The sequence below is a fragment of the Aspergillus ochraceoroseus genome, assembly GCF_002846915.1.
Source record: "Aspergillus ochraceoroseus IBT 24754 chromosome Unknown P175scaffold_1, whole genome shotgun sequence".
Classification (NCBI taxonomy): Eukaryota; Fungi; Ascomycota; class Eurotiomycetes; order Eurotiales; family Aspergillaceae; genus Aspergillus; species Aspergillus ochraceoroseus.
In genome coordinates, this window is record NW_024468476.1 from 696,675 (window position 1) to 712,836 (window position 16,162).

At 52.6% G+C, this 16,162-nt stretch overlaps 9 protein-coding genes across 9 annotated transcripts; 5 read left to right on the forward strand and 4 right to left on the reverse strand.

Annotated features, from left to right (window-relative positions):
* Window positions 1-306: 306 nt before the first annotated feature.
* Window positions 307-1,632, reverse strand: ppmA (type 2C protein phosphatase PTC7; the record flags this gene model as incomplete). The annotated part of the gene is made up of 1 exon (XM_040893357.1): window positions 307-1,632. One exon carries the CDS (start codon window positions 1,630-1,632, stop codon window positions 307-309), a length of 1,326 nt encoding a protein of 441 aa, XP_040755237.1.
* Window positions 1,633-2,480: 848 nt separating this feature from the next.
* On the forward strand, window positions 2,481-4,252 carry P175DRAFT_0429962 (putative pre-mRNA splicing factor; the record flags this gene model as incomplete). The annotated part of the gene is made up of 3 exons (XM_040893395.1): window positions 2,481-2,522; window positions 2,639-2,672; window positions 2,751-4,252. 3 exons carry the CDS (start codon window positions 2,481-2,483, stop codon window positions 4,250-4,252), a joined length of 1,578 nt encoding a protein of 525 aa, XP_040755238.1.
* A 487-nt stretch (window positions 4,253-4,739) lies between these two features.
* On the forward strand, window positions 4,740-5,582 carry P175DRAFT_0430013 (J-type chaperone JAC1; the record flags this gene model as incomplete). The annotated part of the gene is made up of 1 exon (XM_040893399.1): window positions 4,740-5,582. The coding sequence occupies one exon, from the start codon at window positions 4,740-4,742 to the stop codon at window positions 5,580-5,582; it is 843 nt and encodes a 280-aa protein (XP_040755239.1).
* A 65-nt stretch (window positions 5,583-5,647) lies between these two features.
* Window positions 5,648-6,621, reverse strand: P175DRAFT_07687 (uncharacterized protein). Its single transcript, XM_040901089.1, has 3 exons — window positions 6,549-6,621; window positions 6,289-6,466; window positions 5,648-6,122 (listed from the first exon to the last, which is right to left on the reverse strand). Exons 2-3 carry the CDS (start codon window positions 6,398-6,400, stop codon window positions 5,713-5,715), a joined length of 522 nt encoding a protein of 173 aa, XP_040755240.1. The 5' UTR covers window positions 6,401-6,466; window positions 6,549-6,621; the 3' UTR covers window positions 5,648-5,712.
* Window positions 6,622-6,630: 9 nt separating this feature from the next.
* On the forward strand, window positions 6,631-8,180 carry P175DRAFT_0489038 (uncharacterized protein; the record flags this gene model as incomplete). Its single annotated transcript, XM_040895711.1, has 2 exons — window positions 6,631-6,656; window positions 6,719-8,180. The coding sequence occupies 2 exons, from the start codon at window positions 6,631-6,633 to the stop codon at window positions 8,178-8,180; spliced, it is 1,488 nt and encodes a 495-aa protein (XP_040755241.1).
* A 1,106-nt stretch (window positions 8,181-9,286) lies between these two features.
* On the forward strand, window positions 9,287-10,192 carry P175DRAFT_0496975 (uncharacterized protein). The gene has a single exon (XM_040896178.1). It carries the CDS (start codon window positions 9,300-9,302, stop codon window positions 9,987-9,989), a length of 690 nt encoding a protein of 229 aa, XP_040755242.1. The 5' UTR covers window positions 9,287-9,299; the 3' UTR covers window positions 9,990-10,192.
* A 1,530-nt stretch (window positions 10,193-11,722) lies between these two features.
* On the reverse strand, window positions 11,723-13,198 carry P175DRAFT_0527305 (uncharacterized protein; the record flags this gene model as incomplete). The annotated part of the gene is made up of 3 exons (XM_040899510.1): window positions 11,723-11,783; window positions 11,850-11,911; window positions 12,944-13,198. 3 exons carry the CDS (start codon window positions 13,196-13,198, stop codon window positions 11,723-11,725), a joined length of 378 nt encoding a protein of 125 aa, XP_040755243.1.
* A 160-nt stretch (window positions 13,199-13,358) lies between these two features.
* Window positions 13,359-15,018, reverse strand: P175DRAFT_07921 (RNA 3'-terminal phosphate cyclase-like protein). Its single transcript, XM_040901101.1, has one exon. The coding sequence runs from the start codon at window positions 14,731-14,733 to the stop codon at window positions 13,519-13,521; it is 1,215 nt and encodes a 404-aa protein (XP_040755244.1). The 5' UTR covers window positions 14,734-15,018; the 3' UTR covers window positions 13,359-13,518.
* On the forward strand, window positions 14,947-15,827 carry P175DRAFT_0496981 (3-hydroxyanthranilate 3,4-dioxygenase). Its single transcript, XM_040896179.1, has 2 exons — window positions 14,947-15,069; window positions 15,151-15,827. Exons 1-2 carry the CDS (start codon window positions 15,038-15,040, stop codon window positions 15,695-15,697), a joined length of 579 nt encoding a protein of 192 aa, XP_040755245.1. The 5' UTR covers window positions 14,947-15,037; the 3' UTR covers window positions 15,698-15,827.
* The last annotated feature ends 335 nt before the right edge of the window (window positions 15,828-16,162 follow it).

Here is a 16,162-nt window from a genome sequence, read left to right on the forward strand (position 1 = left end):
CACTTTCACTATTTTCCTAGTTCTTCTTCTATGTGTGCACCCCAGCTTAACCGCTAATTCCCGTGGTAGAATACGTAGGCATATATTGTTTTACACAACGAGGAGTATTATTTCGTATACCTGTGCTTTGCGCAGTCAATTCTCTCTATAAGACCATCTATATAATCCCAATAAACCAAGAAATATGAATAATGAGTATCAGTAGCTCCCTTTATACCCAAGTCCTGCTATGCATGCCAGAGAATTCTTTCTTTTCTTTTTCGCTCCTAATCCGAGGGATAAAGTATGAACAATTGAAGAACGACATTATGATCCTTGCTCAACGGCTACGATGATTAGAACAGTTATGTCATCGACTTTTCCGCCGCGGTAGTGGTCGCCCGGGTAGTACCGTTGAGCTTCTTTGGCGAAGGGGCTGTCGCGGCGTAGATCCATGCTGGCGAGTTTGGCTTCTCCGGCGATCGTAGCTGCGAGGACGGATTGGAGGGTGTGTGCGTGGACTGGAGCAGTTGACGCCGCGGATTGAGGTGTATCAGAGGAAGAGGGGATTAGCGACGATAATCCTTCCGGACCGGTAAGTCGGTCGAGGGCATCGGAGGGTGTGATCCCGACATTTGGTGTGGCCGTCCAGGCACCCGTGAGAACCATTCGACTTGTGATGAGTTTCAGAATATCCTGATTATTGAGGTTGTCAAATACGCCATCTGTCGCGAGCATGAGCACATCGCCATGCTGCATGTGGAGGTGGGTGGCGACCGCATCGCGGGGAAAGTCTTCTAAGAATGCACCCCCGAAGATGGAGGCTTGGGCGCGCATGCGGGGAGGGATGATGCTGAGCTGGAAGGGTGTATTGAAACCGTGAGTTTGTGCAATCGAATAGTGATGTACGGCAGCTTGCCGGAGCAGAACAGAGCCTGAATCGCCTAGATTTGCGAGCTCGATTCGCCCGTCTTCTAGCCCTATCCCGACGGATGCGGTACTCCCCCCTGCGCGAATGGTGTCATCCGCCACGACCTGATCATAACCAGCTTGTAATAAATTCTTTGGCCGTAGTCGTTCTGCTGGCTGGTCCCAATCCAAAGCCGTTTGGGCCATGTAGCCGCATAGGCCGTGCGAGAAGTCTGCTGGGTCAACCCGCGACTCCGCCCAACCCCCAACCCCATCCGCGACTGCAAAGGCGATGGAACTGGAGCTCGCCCGGCCGACCTTGCTCACAAAGAAGGCGTCCTCCCCGCTATCTGGCCTCCGTTTTCGCCTCAATGCACGACTCTCGGTGTCCACAGCGACGCCCAACACATCATGGAGACGAGGATCGAAGTCATACGCATTTTTGGCGGGGAGGAATCGGCGGCCTTTGCCGGATGATGAAGCCGCTACCCGATATGAGATCCGGGGAATAGACTGGTTAAGTTTCGTACTCGAATGGAAAGTTCTGGAGGACGACGGCGAATTTGGTCCGGAGGGTGCATATCGTGTTCGGGGCGGCGCGAAGGCGGAACGGTATTGCGGAAGTTGTCGGAGCCATCTTGGACTGGTTGCAGCTGACGAAAGACCTAGTGTCTCTCTGGCGACAGATTGTAGGCTACTACAGGCCGGACTGCAGGCTCTACCGGGTGAGACAGATACGATCATGAGCAAGCACGCGGATTTTCACCGAATCGTCTTGCCCCCCGAAATTCTAGACCACCAAAAGCCGTAATCAAAATAAGTAACAGGCGTGCTCCGATCAGAGCCAGGTGCATGGAAGAGCCAATGAGGATGTCGAGACGAAGGCCCTATAAAACAACGAAGAACAACAGGGGTTGAACGAGGAAATCGGCGAAAAAGTCGACGGTTCGATTGCGATTTGAAATCTGAACCTTGGTTGATGACGAGCAGGTTGGAGTACTGGTACTCCCGACCGCCTGGCTTTAGCAACCACCACGCAACAAGGAAGAGGGAAGGGTGGCTATTAACAGAGAGATGACATGTAGGGCATCGTATCTCGCTGGTTGTGTATCTTGCATTCGTTGTAGGGAGACGGAGAGCGATCCGTAGCTAGCCGCATGGCTGGTGGGGATGGCCTGCGGACAAGACTGGGGGAAACGGGAATGAAAGTGAGATATATCTATAGTCAGAGAGCTTAGAACGTAGACAATTGTCTGGGATTTGGATAGAAGAAAATACCTTAGGATACCTCCAGAGTCTTCCAGTCTCATGGCGACAGGGCTGGAGCTGGCGGTCGAGAGTTTCTGTCTGTCTCTTCGTCTGATGGCTTCCGCTTTTTGACTTTCTGCCTTCTTTTCGCATGTCGAAAAGTCTCGACGAAAGGAAGCTACCAACGTTCACACCCAACCACTACGAATCGGCCGCCGTTTTCTCTCGAAACCACCCCGGGGAAAGGCTTGAATCTCGAGAATCGACTGGCTTTTGTTTCCCATTTGCACAAACGTACCATTTCCCCGCGTCGTCTTGGGGTGAATCCCCTCATCGCGCCCAGCATGATGCACCCATCGAGACAGGCCTACGTGGAGGAGGCGGAGGTAAGAGGATTCCTAGTTCTTCTGGAAGCTGGTTTAGAGTCTTTTATGGAACTGGAATGGTCATACGTTTCCGGATCTCTTCGCGACGCATACTGACGTTTCTTGGTCATGTTTAGGAGATGGATACGGGTATTGATCTAGCAAATATCCGTAAATCTGCCCCTCCTTTGTGATCGCTGAGATACTTGGCCTTCGTTATCAACTGCTAACTATGGAATGAAACACTAGCGGTTGATCGTGATTATGAGATCCCCCCATCTGCGGCCGGTATTCCAGCAGAGAAAGCGTCCGCAATTCTGTCCCAATTCGAGCGCAAGCGCCGAGCTGCTGCGATGGCAGTACCAACAGACGACACCAGAGTACGGGCGCGGTTGCGAGAGCTAGGAGAGCCTATCACTCTCTTTGGCGAGGGCCCAGCTGATCGGAGAGACCGTTTGAGGGAGCTGTTGACGGATATCGCAGAAAAACAGGATGCGGTCGCTGCGGAAGCAGATATCGAAATGGCGGAGGCTGGAGGCGAGGAAGAAGAGGAAGACGAAGGAGAACAACAGGAGGAGTTCTATACAGAAGGCTCTGACGAGCTGTTGAAGGCACGAAAGGCGATTGCGAAGTTCTCACTTCCGCGCGCAAAGGCTCGCGTGGCTCGACAAAGAGAAGAGTCGACCATTTCTTTACGGACACATATCAAGCACCGAAAGGCAATCAAAGAGAAATTGCACGGGGTTGATCTTTATGGTTCTCAGATCGCGGGCGACCGGCCCGTTAGTATCTGTCGATTTGCGCCGGATGGGCAGACCATCGCAACTGGTAACTGGGATGGTAGCATTCGTTTGTTGACTGTACCGAACCTGGAGCAGAAGCTTTCTATCAAGGGCCATCCAGACCGTGTTGGCGGTCTGTCGTGGTTTCCTGGTGCTACACTTCCTACCTCGAACGTGTCCGAGTCAACTGTTAATCTAGTCTCCGGAGGTGGAGAGGGTACTGTTCGCTTATGGGCCCTGGATAAAGACCAACCGTTAGCTACCATGTCAGGCCATTCTGGGCGTGTGTGCCGGACAGAGTTCCATCCGTCCGGAAAGTATGTCGCGTCAGCATCCTATGACACGACATGGCGATTGTGGGATGTCGAAACGGCGACGGAGCTACTCTTGCAAGAAGGCCATTCACGCGAAGTGTATACTGTTGCCTTCAACAACGACGGGTCCCTCCTGGCAAGCGGTGGCCTTGATAGCATTGGGCGCATCTGGGATCTCCGCACTGGCCGCACGGTGATGATTCTTGAAGGCCATATCAGGGAGATTTTCGGTCTAGACTGGGGGGTGGATGGGTACCGGGTACTTTCCGGTTCGGGTGACGGGTGGATTAAGTGTTGGGACCTGCGTCAAGTCAAAAGCTCTGGAGGAATCGGAGCCCACAAGAGCCTAGTGTCAGATCTTCGATGGTATAAAGGAACCGAGTCCGCCTCGTTTCTGCCGTCGACGGAAGGGCAGGCTGGACGCATGGATGTTGATGGCACAACGGCTCCCACACAACCAAGAAAGTCGGGGACTTTCTTTGTCAGTAGTGGTTTCGATAAACACGTCAATATTTTCAGCGCAGACGACTGGTCACTGATCAAAACCCTGAGTGGCCACTCAGGCAACGTGCTTAGTACGGATATTAGTGACAACGCCCAGTGGATCGCGAGCTGCGGACATGACCGTACCGTGAAGATATGGGGCATCGAGTGAGCTGGTTTATGACCAGAAAATGGGTCTTCCCTCATCGTTGTAGCAATCTACAACTGGAACTCCAAACATTCCGCCCTTTTAAGGCAGCAGAAGCCTTCCAGCAATACCCTCATCGTCGACGGAGAAGTTCGACCAGAGCCGCTTCGCGGTTATATTGGGCCTCTAGCTAGTCTGGAGATGCGCAGAGTTAATATATCTACTACTACACCCGATGAAACACTCTAAAAATCTATCTTGTAAACATCTTATACAACTAGTTACTTCCTGTGACGTCACACCCCATGGCCAGAAAGCTGACTAACCAGCACGTGGTCGGATTCCATTTCTAGATCATTTTGAAGCCATAACCAGGTCCTGCTGGATTCTTGTCACTTTTCTCTCGTCAGTTCCTGGGACAGCTCCGAAATTGTCCACAGCTCCGAGATAGAGACACCGGTTGCACCCCCAACTGCATAGCGGCATTTTTGCTCCAAAAAGCCCTCCCAACATGGCAGCTTCCCTTCGTTCTCGACGGGCAATTCCACGCCTTGCTGCCTACACTCCAGCACCAGCAACAAGACGCACGTTCCTGCGAACAACCTCCCAACCTCCTGGTGTCTGCATCCTCTGTCAACTGTACCCATCACGCGCCGCGACACAGCAACAACGCCGCTCCTTCACCTCGACACCCTACACACCCAACCATAACAACTCCCCGACCTCGGAGCCTCTCAACAATGATAGCAATACCAGTAGCAGTCACAGCACCGTAAACGGGGCCCCCGATACAACCAACCACTACACGATCTTCCCCAAAACCCTCCCCTCCGGCCCGCCGCCCGCATCCCCCTTCGCCATCCCACCCAGCGACCTCCGGCGCGAGTTCCTCCAACTGCAAAACCTCATCCACCCCGACAAGTACCCGTCGGGTCCTCGGAAGCAGCACGCCGAGGCGCTCTCCGCCCGCATCAACGAAGCCTACCGCACGATTCTGGATCCGCTGCGGCGCGCGCAGTACCTTCTCCGCGAACTGCACGGGATCGACGTCACGGCGGAGGATGGGGCGTCGCATCACCCGCTCGACCCGGAGCTGCTGATGGAGGTCATGGACGTGCAGGAGATGATCGAGGAGGTGGGAGCGGAGCCGGACGCGGAGGCGCGGATCGCCGAGCTGAAGACGGAGAATGACACGAGGATCGCCGAGTGTGTCGGTCGGCTGGGGCGGGCGTTTGATGCTGGGGATATCGAGGTGGCGCGACACGAGTGTGTCCGGCTGAAGTTTTGGTATAGTGTTGGCGACGGCCTGCGGGAGTGGGAGCCCGGCGCGACGCAGATTCGGCTGGTTCATTGATTCGGACCGTTACATGCGCTTATTGTATGATTGTACTCCGTATATAGGCGTGACATTCTCTCTCTCTCTCTCTCTCTCTCTCTCTCTATTATGATTACAGACCCTGCTGCACGTTCTGCGTGCTGAACATTTATATTTCTAGCAATATCCCCCAAGACGGGTAGTTGACCGGAAACGCTCCCAGGATGGTATTCTTGTTAGATGAGGGTATACCTAGGACAGTTACAAGACCTCGTCTTCCTGTGTAGAATTGCCGGGAACTCAAGACTAGTATCAGGGCTCGGGAATAACGGGATTTGGGATTTGAGAGCCCAGCGCACAAAGAATGAGTCTCGTGTGGGTTCGAACTGAATCCTTTGTTTCGATTATAAAGTCGGGGGAATTCGTGATATACTAATCGCAGGTCAACGTTGCGGAGGGTCAAGAACTCGTCTCTGGACAACAGCTGTTGGGTCTTCAGGGAATGAATGCATCGGGCAACAATCATCGACGGATACCCCGTTGGCGAAAAGGCAGTGTGGCCACTAGGAGAAGGGAATACTGCATGTGGAGTGAGTGGAGGCGTCGTAAGTAGACCTGCAGAGGTGGTCTCTCTTGTCTTGCTCTATCGTAGCTCTCTGGTGTGCGTGCTGTGCTGTCCATGGATTCCTGGACGAACTTCAGCACTCTCCATCTCCATCACACGATAAGAGAGGGGATCCCTCACCATCAATGCAAACGACTTGGTTCCTCCCAATCCCAGTTCCAGGAAAGCCAATCTGCTGGCATCGATCGCGTAAAGGCTGGTGGTGGTCAATCCACGCCTCAAGCCCCATCATGACAGCACACGTAGCAGGCTATCTTCGCCAATTTGGGTCGGGTTCCCGCGCTTGTTCATCCAGCTTGTCAGGATAGTTAGTTAGTATTAATACTGGTCGTGGTGGTCAAGAAAGAGGGACGAGGGAGGGGAAGGGGATTATTTATTATTTATTCCTGGGGCCAATTTTCACACTTCCAGCGACCTCACTTGCATTTTGTCACGGCAACACCCTTCATTTCATCCTGCGCAATGGAGGCTGGCCGGGATTTCCGAAGGTGAAGTCGTCCCGCTCAACTTCAATCTGAATTGACTGCGACTGACTCTTTGAATCCTGCAGCATCATCAATTCAGTCCCCTTTACTTTCCTGGTCGGTCCAGGCCATACCAAACTTACGGTCCAGTCGGGTCTCGCCCGGCATGTCTCCCGACCCTTGGATCATCTGATGAATAGTGGCCAGACGCGCGAGTCCAAGCATCAGATTGCTGTCCTGGAGGACGAGGATGTGGAAACCTTTGTAGCATTTTGCGAGTATGCGTATACGGGCGACTATGCTGTGCCGCCCCCAGGGGGTAGAGAAGATGATAGAGAGCAAGACATGATCAACAACCCCTTCAGGGGAATGTTTACGAGTGACTCGAACGCTTCATCTCCTCCGTCGGGGCTCGCTCCCTCGCCTGGGAGGCCAGCGGCAGCCGCGCCAAGGGCATCGGATAGTCATCCGCAAGACAGTGCCAGCTACGCGGAAGACGGTTACGATGAGGAGACACCGGACGAGAACGCAGCATGGTATCTCTCCACGACGACGGACTATCCGCCGCAGGACCCAACAGCCACCCCTCGAGATTCCGATAGATCCCCTGTTCCATCGCCAGACGCCAGTTCGTCCCGGGGCCGGAGGAGACAGCGAGGCCGGAGGGGGCGGAAGAATAGCAAGGAGCCGCAGCTCCTGACCGAGAATACGGTCTCCAAACTAACTCCGCCCTGTACTCCTCCGCCGGATGGTGCTGGATTATTCGAGGAAAAGCCCGCCACCGCCGCCGCAGCAGTTGAACTGGATCCAGCCGCGGTGTCCCCCCCCGAGGTGGACGAAAGCCCCCCGGAGGAAGAGAGCTGGGAACGATCGATTTCGGCGTCTACCAGCGCGGAGGAAGAATTCCAGGCAAGGTGCCGGAGTCGACGGATTATCGACACCTCCTTCGCCAGCCAGGAGTTCTCCTCCCGTCACGGAAAACGGACTACGACTAGTCTCTGGGACGAGTTCACAGCGATGGACGACCGTGAATTCCGGCCATACTACTATCGAGCTCGGCCGCCCAACTCGTTTCCCGGATTTGGGTTACCGTACTTGATCTTCCATGCGAAGATCTACGTCTTCGCCACCCGCTACTTGATCCCGGCCCTCGCGCATCTGTGTCTTTGCAAGCTCCACCGCGACCTGGTGAATCTCTCCTTTCCCGATCCGGACCCAGACCCGGACAACCAGTACGCCGAGCAATTCGTCCTGACCACCACCAAGGCGCGAATGGTGCTGGACCTCCTGCACTACACGTACAGTAAGACCACGCGGCTGGAGCCGATCTCTCCCACGGCGGCCACGCAGCTCCGCGACAACGAGCTCCGGAAGCTCGTGGTGCACTATGCGGCGTGCAAGATCCGCGACCTGGCAGAGTACTGTCCGCCGGTCGAGACGATTGTGGGATCTCCCGGGTATCCCGAGAAACCGTCGGCGCGGGGCCTTCGCGCGCTGCTCGATACGACGCCCGAGCTTGCATCGGATTTGATCTACCGCATGATATGACGGGACAGGAATAATATAGCATATGGAGCCTGGAGTTGACGTTAATGTTCAGTTTGTTTGAGATATGTTGTAGTTAATCTTGTTTACTCTTAGCAGGTAACATTACGGAAGGCGTCCGTCGATCAAGTTCCTGAGTATCGCTAATTGCGGTTGTCACTGTAGTATTCTGATTTTACTCTCTAAGAATAGTACATAGTGAATTGTCTCTGATCGGCCCGAAACGACGAACCCGGCCCCGTTGACTCGGGATATCCTTGGATATCCTTGGATATCCAAGGATCAGTCAGGGTACAGTACGCAATTGAGACTCTATTGGTTCTCCATTGGGCGTCTATCAATGAGACCCTGCGTGGCAACCATGTGATGGTGAAGCTATTCAAGACGCCAGGGGGACTGCCAGGGGCCTCCGGAGACTGTGACATTCTGCTTCTTTTCCCTGTCAAGTTGTTTCTTCCTTTGCCCCTCCGTATGTATCCCGGATCGGAGATGCCTGTTCTCTCACCGGAATCCTGGTCAAAAGTCTCTTATTCTCTCGATATAATAAACCCATTTCTTCTCCGGACCCCTGACTCCTAACGACACACACACACACACACCATGTTGCAAAACTCTTCGCCTCCAAGCTGCCAGATGTCGGACGCCGCGCCAGCCCTGGGCGTCGAGGTCAAGGATCCTGCCAGCCTGCGAGAACGACTCCGTCACTTCACCTGGGCATGGTATACCTGGACCATGAGCACCGGAGGCCTGGCTCTCCTGATTGCCAACCAGCCGCACCGATTCCCCGGCATCGAGCAAGTCGGCCAGGCGGTATACATCCTCGACCTCTTGTTCTTTGCGCTGGTGTGCTCGCTGATGGGCGTTCGGTTCATCCTGCACGGCGGATTCCTCGACTCCCTCCGGCACGAGCGAGAGGGCCTCTTCTTCCCGACCTTCTGGCTCTCCGTCGCAACCATCATCTCGGGCCTGGGCCGGTTCTTCGGCGACGACGATGCGGCCGGCGATTCGGGCGTCGTCGTGCTCCTCGAGGTGCTCTTCTGGCTCTACTGCGCCTGCACGCTCCTCGTCGCCGTCGGGCAATACTACTTCCTCTTCTCCGCGCGCTCCTACCGTCTCCAAACCATGGCGCCCTCGTGGATCCTCCCCATCTTCCCCGTCATGCTCAGCGGAACCATCGCCTCCATCCTCGCCGAGCAGCAGCCCCCGCGCGCCGCCCTCCCCATCATCTGCGCCGGCCTCACCTTCCAGGGCCTGGGCTTCTCCGTCAGCTTCCTCATGTACGCCCACTACCTCGGCCGCCTGATGGAATCCGGCCTGCCCGCGCGCGACCACCGACCCGCCATGTTCATCTGCGTCGGACCCCCCGCGTTCACTGCCCTAGCCCTGATCGGAATGACCTCCAAGCTCCCAGGCATCTTGGAAAACACCACCACCACCACCACCACTACCGCTATGGGCCACGACAAGGAGCTCGCCGCCCAGATCCTGGCCCTGCTCGCCATCGCCTGCGCCATCTTCCTCTGGGCCCTGAGCCTGTGGTTCTTCAGCCTGGCCGCCCTCGCCGTCGCGCGCGGCCCGCCGCTCGCCTTCCACCTCAACTGGTGGGCCATGGTCTTCCCCAATACGGGCTTCACCCTCGCCACCATCTCCCTGGGCGACGCCCTCGACAGCAGCGCCGCCGTGGCCGGGGTCGCTACGGCCATGTCCCTCGCCGTTCTCTGCATGTATCTGTTTGTTCTGTTCCGGAATCTCCGCGCCGTGCTTCGGCGCGAGATTGTGTATCCGGGCAAAGACGAGGATGTTTCCGACTAGCTCCTCTCTTCTTTTTCCATCCCTCTGGTCTTAGAAACATCAGTCGTTTGGATTCTGATTTGCGTTGCGTTGCGTTGCGTTTGCATTCCAGGTGTTGTTGTGTTCCGCTCTCGTTCAAGACTTCGTAGTAGATCTAGACTAGGTATTTCATGCGGCGTTAGAAAGAAGAATTAATACACTAGATAGACTATACATCCAACCCATTCTCGAAAAGCAAGTGTATACCTAGTAAGTTACTTACTTGGAAATAAATTCAGAATTCGGTTTCGACTCGCTTGCTTATATTTGTAGTAGAGTACTACCTAGCGATGTACTAGTATGGATAGAAATAGTTATTACATACGAGTAAGAAGAGTGTCATGCTTTGATCAAAGATCATACATATCTCTGTCTACTGTACATACATGCATCCTCGCCAACGTCAACCAGTCCAAGCCATCTGACAATACTATCACATAACAAGTCCCCCCATTCGGGCTGAGACCAAGGGAAACTCCTCGTAAGGTAAAAACCTGGTCAGGACACATAAAAATACAAAGTAAACCCCCAATCTTCGGTATGCAGGAAAGCTTGTGTAAGAAGACATGCACAAGGACACTGTATTCTTGTCAGACCGTTTCTTTGATGAACACAACCGAGTCACTTACATTCCAAACATATCTCTCTCACTTCACTGCGGAGTGGCATGTTTTTTTTTTTAGCCAGCCTAGGTGATATTAGTATCAAGCCAGTATATAGGGTTGGGGTACGTACAAGCTCTGTCACTTACTGGGCCTGCCATCATGCAGCTACTGTGTGTCATTGTTTTTTTTTTTTTTTTTTTTTTTAACTCAGTAAAATAATGTGTGCTCTGGAGAAGATGTAAGAAAGAGAACACATAAGAGTGAGTAGTACTTACAGTCATATGCTGTCAAAGTCGCTATGCCTGCGGTGTGAGCGGTTGTTTTTAGCCAGCCTAGGTGATATTAGCATCAATCAGTATACAAAGAGCTGAGGTACTTACAAGCTCTGTCACTTACTGGACTAGCCCACTGTTGCAGGCAAGTGAAGAGGGACAGTGACAGTGATGACATAGAAAGCCAAATAGAATTGTGATCTGTGAGCAGCTAGTTAGCATTGCAGTCATGCTGTCAAGCCCTAGGAGGCAGCTAACATGGCTTCATCCTTCCAAAGCTAGCCTGCGGTGTGGACTGAGTTTTTTTTTAGCCAGCCTGCAATTCATATCAGTATGTCCATGTGATAATAAGCTCAGTGAGTTACTTACAAGCTCTGTCACTTACTGGGCCTGTCCACGATGCCAGGCAAAGACAGGAGAAGGAGCAACGAGGAACTTCATGAATTTTCCATAGTGAAGTCGTTGCATTTGTATCCTGAAGTCTGTTAGCTATTGACCTTGTTACTTGGTAAGATGATGTATTTACATGAGCAGTCCCAGGTGGGAGCTGGCCTGCAGTGTGAGCGAATTGTTTTTAGCCAGCCTGCAGTTCGATATCAGTATGCATGTGATAATAAGGTCAGTGAGTACTTACAAGCTCTGTCACTTACTGGGCTTGCCCACGATGCCAGGCATAATGCTCAGAGAATGAATAGAAGCGTGATTAAGGTCGTGTAAATCAATTGAGTCCAATGGTGAAGTTCAATGGTGTAGTAAGCTGAATCTGAGATGATGATTGTAGATCCTAACATTCTCCAGTTAGCTATGCATCACCTCAGTAATCAGACGAAGGAATAACCTACATGAGCAGTCCCAGATGGGAGCTGACCTGCAGTGTGGACAAATTGTTTTTAGCCAGCCTACAGTTCAATGTCAGTATATCCTTGGGATGCAGTGGGTGAGTACTTACAAGCTCTGTCACTTACTGGGCCTGCCCACGATGCCAGGCATAATAATGCTCAGAGAAAGGAGGATGTTCAAAGTCAAGCTGAGTAAGTGCCGGATTAGTTGATTCGGGTCAGGTTCCGTTCCTGTTCATTATTTGCTAGCATATTCTGTAAATGTAAACCGGGGGTCGAGTTACCTACTAGGACTCCCTCTAACGGAAGGAGAGAAGAAACCTTAGACTGGGGTTAGCTTAGTTCAATTGGAGTATCTGCCTTGTGGAAGACATGGACTCAAGGAGACTACATTGAGAAGAAGGGCAAGAACGCAGCACGGTAGTCCGGAGCGAGATTGTTGTAGAAGGAAGGAAGAGGAAGGAAGAGGGAAGGAAGGAGCAGCTACCTATATATACCTGGGATCAACCCCTCTTCGTGATCTTCTGGTGGTAGCGAAAGCTTATGAACTGGGAAGGCGCAATGGGTCGTTCCCTCCTATTCAGGAAATTGTGAGGGGTTTATCAGCGTATCATACTCAACAATACTGTAACGAGGATTGACACGGACACTTAGGGTCTGCTATCTCCAGTAGCCAGGAGGTCAAAAGGCGTCCCCAGGAAGTCAGGGAAAAGTCCAAGTGAAGTGTTGAGGGCTCAAGAGGCCGCTTGGGGGACTTTTGAGCAAGTCATGGACGGGGGGGGGGGCGAGATTTCAGTGAGGTGGTGAGTTCGAGGATTCAAGTCTCTTGGTATTGAGCTGTCACTGGTATGAAAACCATTGTAGTCCTTGCTCTGGTTCTTGGGTTCACGAAGGGTTGGAGGTGATGTGAGTTGGTTCTCTTTGGCTACCTAGGTACTCGTGAGGCATTTCTTAGTTGGGATACACTGGTTTGTATCTCGAAACCCTGGAACGCTGGGGATCGGCGAGAGAAAGAAACGAAGGGAATTCGCTCAGGTGCGGTGGAAGTGACTGGAATAAATGAAAAGAAAACAATAGAGGTTACATTTGTATGCTAGGTACAAAATTCAGAGAATGCAATGGACAAATGTAGTGCTGGCGGTACAGTATAGTATGTATATCTCCATTAGCTCAAGCTAGCAAACACAATTCCAAGATTCCAATCCAAGCTTTTTAAACACCATCATCCTCCAAGCGGTGAGGTCATTGGAAGCGCAAAGACCTAACACAGTGGGTATCATGAAAACAAAACATGTAGCGATACCAAAGCGGATGACGAACGCTGTGCTCCTTAAAATGAGCGAATCGCACCACTGCAGCCCTCGAAGTGAGGGTGTTATAGTGTTGTTAGCTGTAGTGAGCTCAGTATCTGTACAGTTGTCCGCTTGGCGTGAGTCTAACCACGTGGCACAGGATTTGACTCGTCGGTGAGACATGGCGTCGAGTCAGGCGATCTGATAGTCGAGGATAGCGCATAAATCGAATGAAAAAAAAAAAAAAAAAAGGTTATTAATATGTCGTGTCGAAGCCGCGCTGCGCTGGGGCAAGTAAGTTCAGGCTCCGCTGATCCTGTTCCACCCCATGAACGAAACCGGCCTGGACGATCAGACGGCAACCCGACGGCAACCTGAAACAAAGTTGCGACAATGCTGTCAAAACCTTCGAGGTGGACTCTAAATCGGGAATGATATTGTGACAACCACCGACGAGGGTGGCCACGACAGTGGGTGCGGATACTTGGGGGACAAGGCTGCAATCAAGCGACCTTTCGTCCCACATTACCAATACCACGTCCAACAACACTGATGATAATGTCTCCATCAGGGTTCTCTCCCGGAGCATCTCTGAGACCCCATCCTGGGGCGCCAAACTGCGCCAAATCCCTCGCTAATTGGATCACATTCTCATCCGCGAGAACCTCGCGACCGACCTGAATTCGGCCAACATCCTCAGAGCCCATGGTCATCAGTCCCAACATCGTCGGCATAGCTGCAGGGGGGACGCAACCACCCTTCGAGATGGTCTCAAGCAGCTGATAGGCACAAGCCTTTCCAATATCCTCAGGAGGTTGTCCCCCACTGGGAGGCGACGCCACATCGGCAGAGAACAAGCAACCGGTTGAGGATTCCGCCACCAATGACAAGCCGAATCCAAGGCCAATCTTCTTCTTTGCAGATGGGTTATTCTTGTCATGGGCGGGGACCATGGGCGCGGAGGAGACATCAGAAAAGATGTAAGTATCCGGGGAGAGGGGGTTGAGAATGCCACGAGCGACATCAATCATTCTCGCGTTGTTAGAGGCAGCGACGCCAACCGAGTACGCCACCCCACGTATCCGCTTAATTTTCCCGGCATTCATGAGGTGCAGAGTTTTCGGAAGGCGGACTTGGTGCCCAAAGACAAGCTGAACCTCTCCACCACCTCCTCGTCCATTCGGGCCAGGGTTCGATCGCCGTAGAACGCGTAGCTCGATGTTGTTGAAGATTCCGAACTGATTGAAGAGCGGCAGGATGGCAGTTCGTACGCTGTCGACGGACATGTCACCGTTTGGGGTTGAAGAGGTGATGACACCAGGGCCAGTGAAGAGGACCTTGATAGGAGCCTTGGAGAACGGGGCCATGAGGCAGAGAGGAATCAGGAAATAGCTGACACCGCGAGTACAACCCGCGGGCAGCTCATGGCGAATTACACCACCCGTGCTTGCGGCGGTACCCGAAGAGCTGCCTGTAATAAGACCCGGCTTGTAAACCAGGATGGTACCGGTGTAGGAAATCTCCATTTGCGCGCCATTGGTCACAGATTCCAGGAGCCGGAGGAAGGAAATTTCATGCGCTGCAAGACCTGGGTTAGTCGGCGAGGAAGCACGAATCTGCGAAATATGAACGGTTCGGCCAGTCAGGGTTGAAAAGACAAGCCGATAGACCAAATTCCTATGGGAGGTAAGTCGCAGAGGAGGTTGAGAGGTCGCCATGGCTGTTGTTCCACCTCTTGGATCCTGCTCTTCTTTTTCAACACTTTTGGTATCCGAAAAGAGAAAAACGCGATTGCAAGAAAATCTTCCGGCACCGACAGATGTTCCGTTCCGGTGCGGACATAAGCTCGGGGTTTATCTAAACATCATTTTAAGAGTACTTTAGATGTCAACTCCGATACATCAGATACATACATTCTCAACTACTCAATTCATTCCATTTATGTTGTATTCTTCTGCAGCTTCAGTCCAAGTCAACTAACAAAAATCAATCAAACCAATACTCGCAACGCCCAGCTCCGAGATGCTCCCACCAGCCCTCAACATCCCAAAATGGTATCTTTCCCCCTCATATTACCCTATACCCCTCCTCCCTCCACAATAGAGATATTTTTAATACAACCAACCCCCACACAGGCTAGAAGCCAACTCCCACCTCCTCCAACCACCAGTAAATAACTACTGCGTATACCACCCGTCCTCCCCCCCGACAGCCGGATACACCGTGATGATCGTGGGCGGCCCCAACGCAAGAACCGACTACCACATCAACACAACGCCCGAGTTCTTCTACCAGTACCGAGGATCGATGCTCCTGCGGACCGTGGACACGTCTGTCTCGCCCGCCAGATTCCAAGATATCCCCATCCACGAGGGATCGATGTTCCTCCTCCCCGCGAATACACCGCACTGCCCGGTGCGGTTCAGGGATACCGTGGGGGTGGTGATGGAGCAGCCGCGGGCGGCGGGGGCCGTGGATGCGATGCGGTGGTATTGCGCCAACTGCGGCCAGATTGTTTGGGAGAAACAGTTTATCTGTACGGATCTGGGGACGCAGGTGAAGGAGGTTGTGGAGGAGTTTGCGGGGGATCCGGTGAAGCGGACCTGCAAGGCTTGTGGGACTGTAGCGGAGTCTAGATATAAAGAGGGCGAGGTGGTTCAGCCTCCTAGGTTCCCGGAGTAAAGAGAAGGGAAACGGTTATTATGATTTGGACTGGACTGGACCTTGCATGATGTGATGATGGCAATGATGATGTATTTTAAGACGTGTATACGAATGAAGCTTGGTTACGTTTGCAACCGTGGGGGACTGCATTGTTATTGTACGTAGCTCGAATGAGAATACTCGGTAATAAGGGTTTGAATTAGGTCGATTATTATGCACTCTGGCTATAGTAAGTGTATCAGGGATGCGAAGGCTGTCTAGAGAAGAAATGCAAAAAGAGAGAAAAAAAGAATCGAAAGAATCGAAAGAATCGAAAGAAAACCAACACCCAGCTAAAGCAATGGTATAGTAAACTTCATGAGGTAGGCGATTCGAGAGGAATGAATGGCGTATAAAAAAGACAGAAAAATATTAACACAAACCTCCATATGACCAGACCCGAGCTATGGAGCAGAACCTGCTTCATCAGTATAACAGACAAGA

What these genes read in the sequence shown, in the direction of transcription:
- P175DRAFT_07687 (XM_040901089.1), bottom strand. Translation starts at nt 6,400, where the DNA reads ATGATGGGGCTTGAGGCGTGGATTGACCACCACCAGCCTTTACGCGAT. An exon ending in CCAAGTCGTTTGCATTGATG is followed by an intron (nt 6,123 to 6,288) that starts GTGAGGGATCCC and finishes CTCCACATGCAG; the next exon opens with TATTCCCTTCTCCTAGTGGC.
- P175DRAFT_0496975 (XM_040896178.1), top strand. Translation starts at nt 9,300, where the DNA reads ATGGCGCCCTCGTGGATCCTCCCCATCTTCCCCGTCATGCTCAGCGGA.
- P175DRAFT_07921 (XM_040901101.1), bottom strand. Translation starts at nt 14,733, where the DNA reads ATGGCGACCTCTCAACCTCCTCTGCGACTTACCTCCCATAGGAATTTG.
- P175DRAFT_0496981 (XM_040896179.1), top strand. Translation starts at nt 15,038, where the DNA reads ATGCTCCCACCAGCCCTCAACATCCCAAAATG. An exon ending in GCCCTCAACATCCCAAAATG is followed by an intron (nt 15,070 to 15,150) that starts GTATCTTTCCCC and finishes ACCCCCACACAG; the next exon opens with GCTAGAAGCCAACTCCCACC.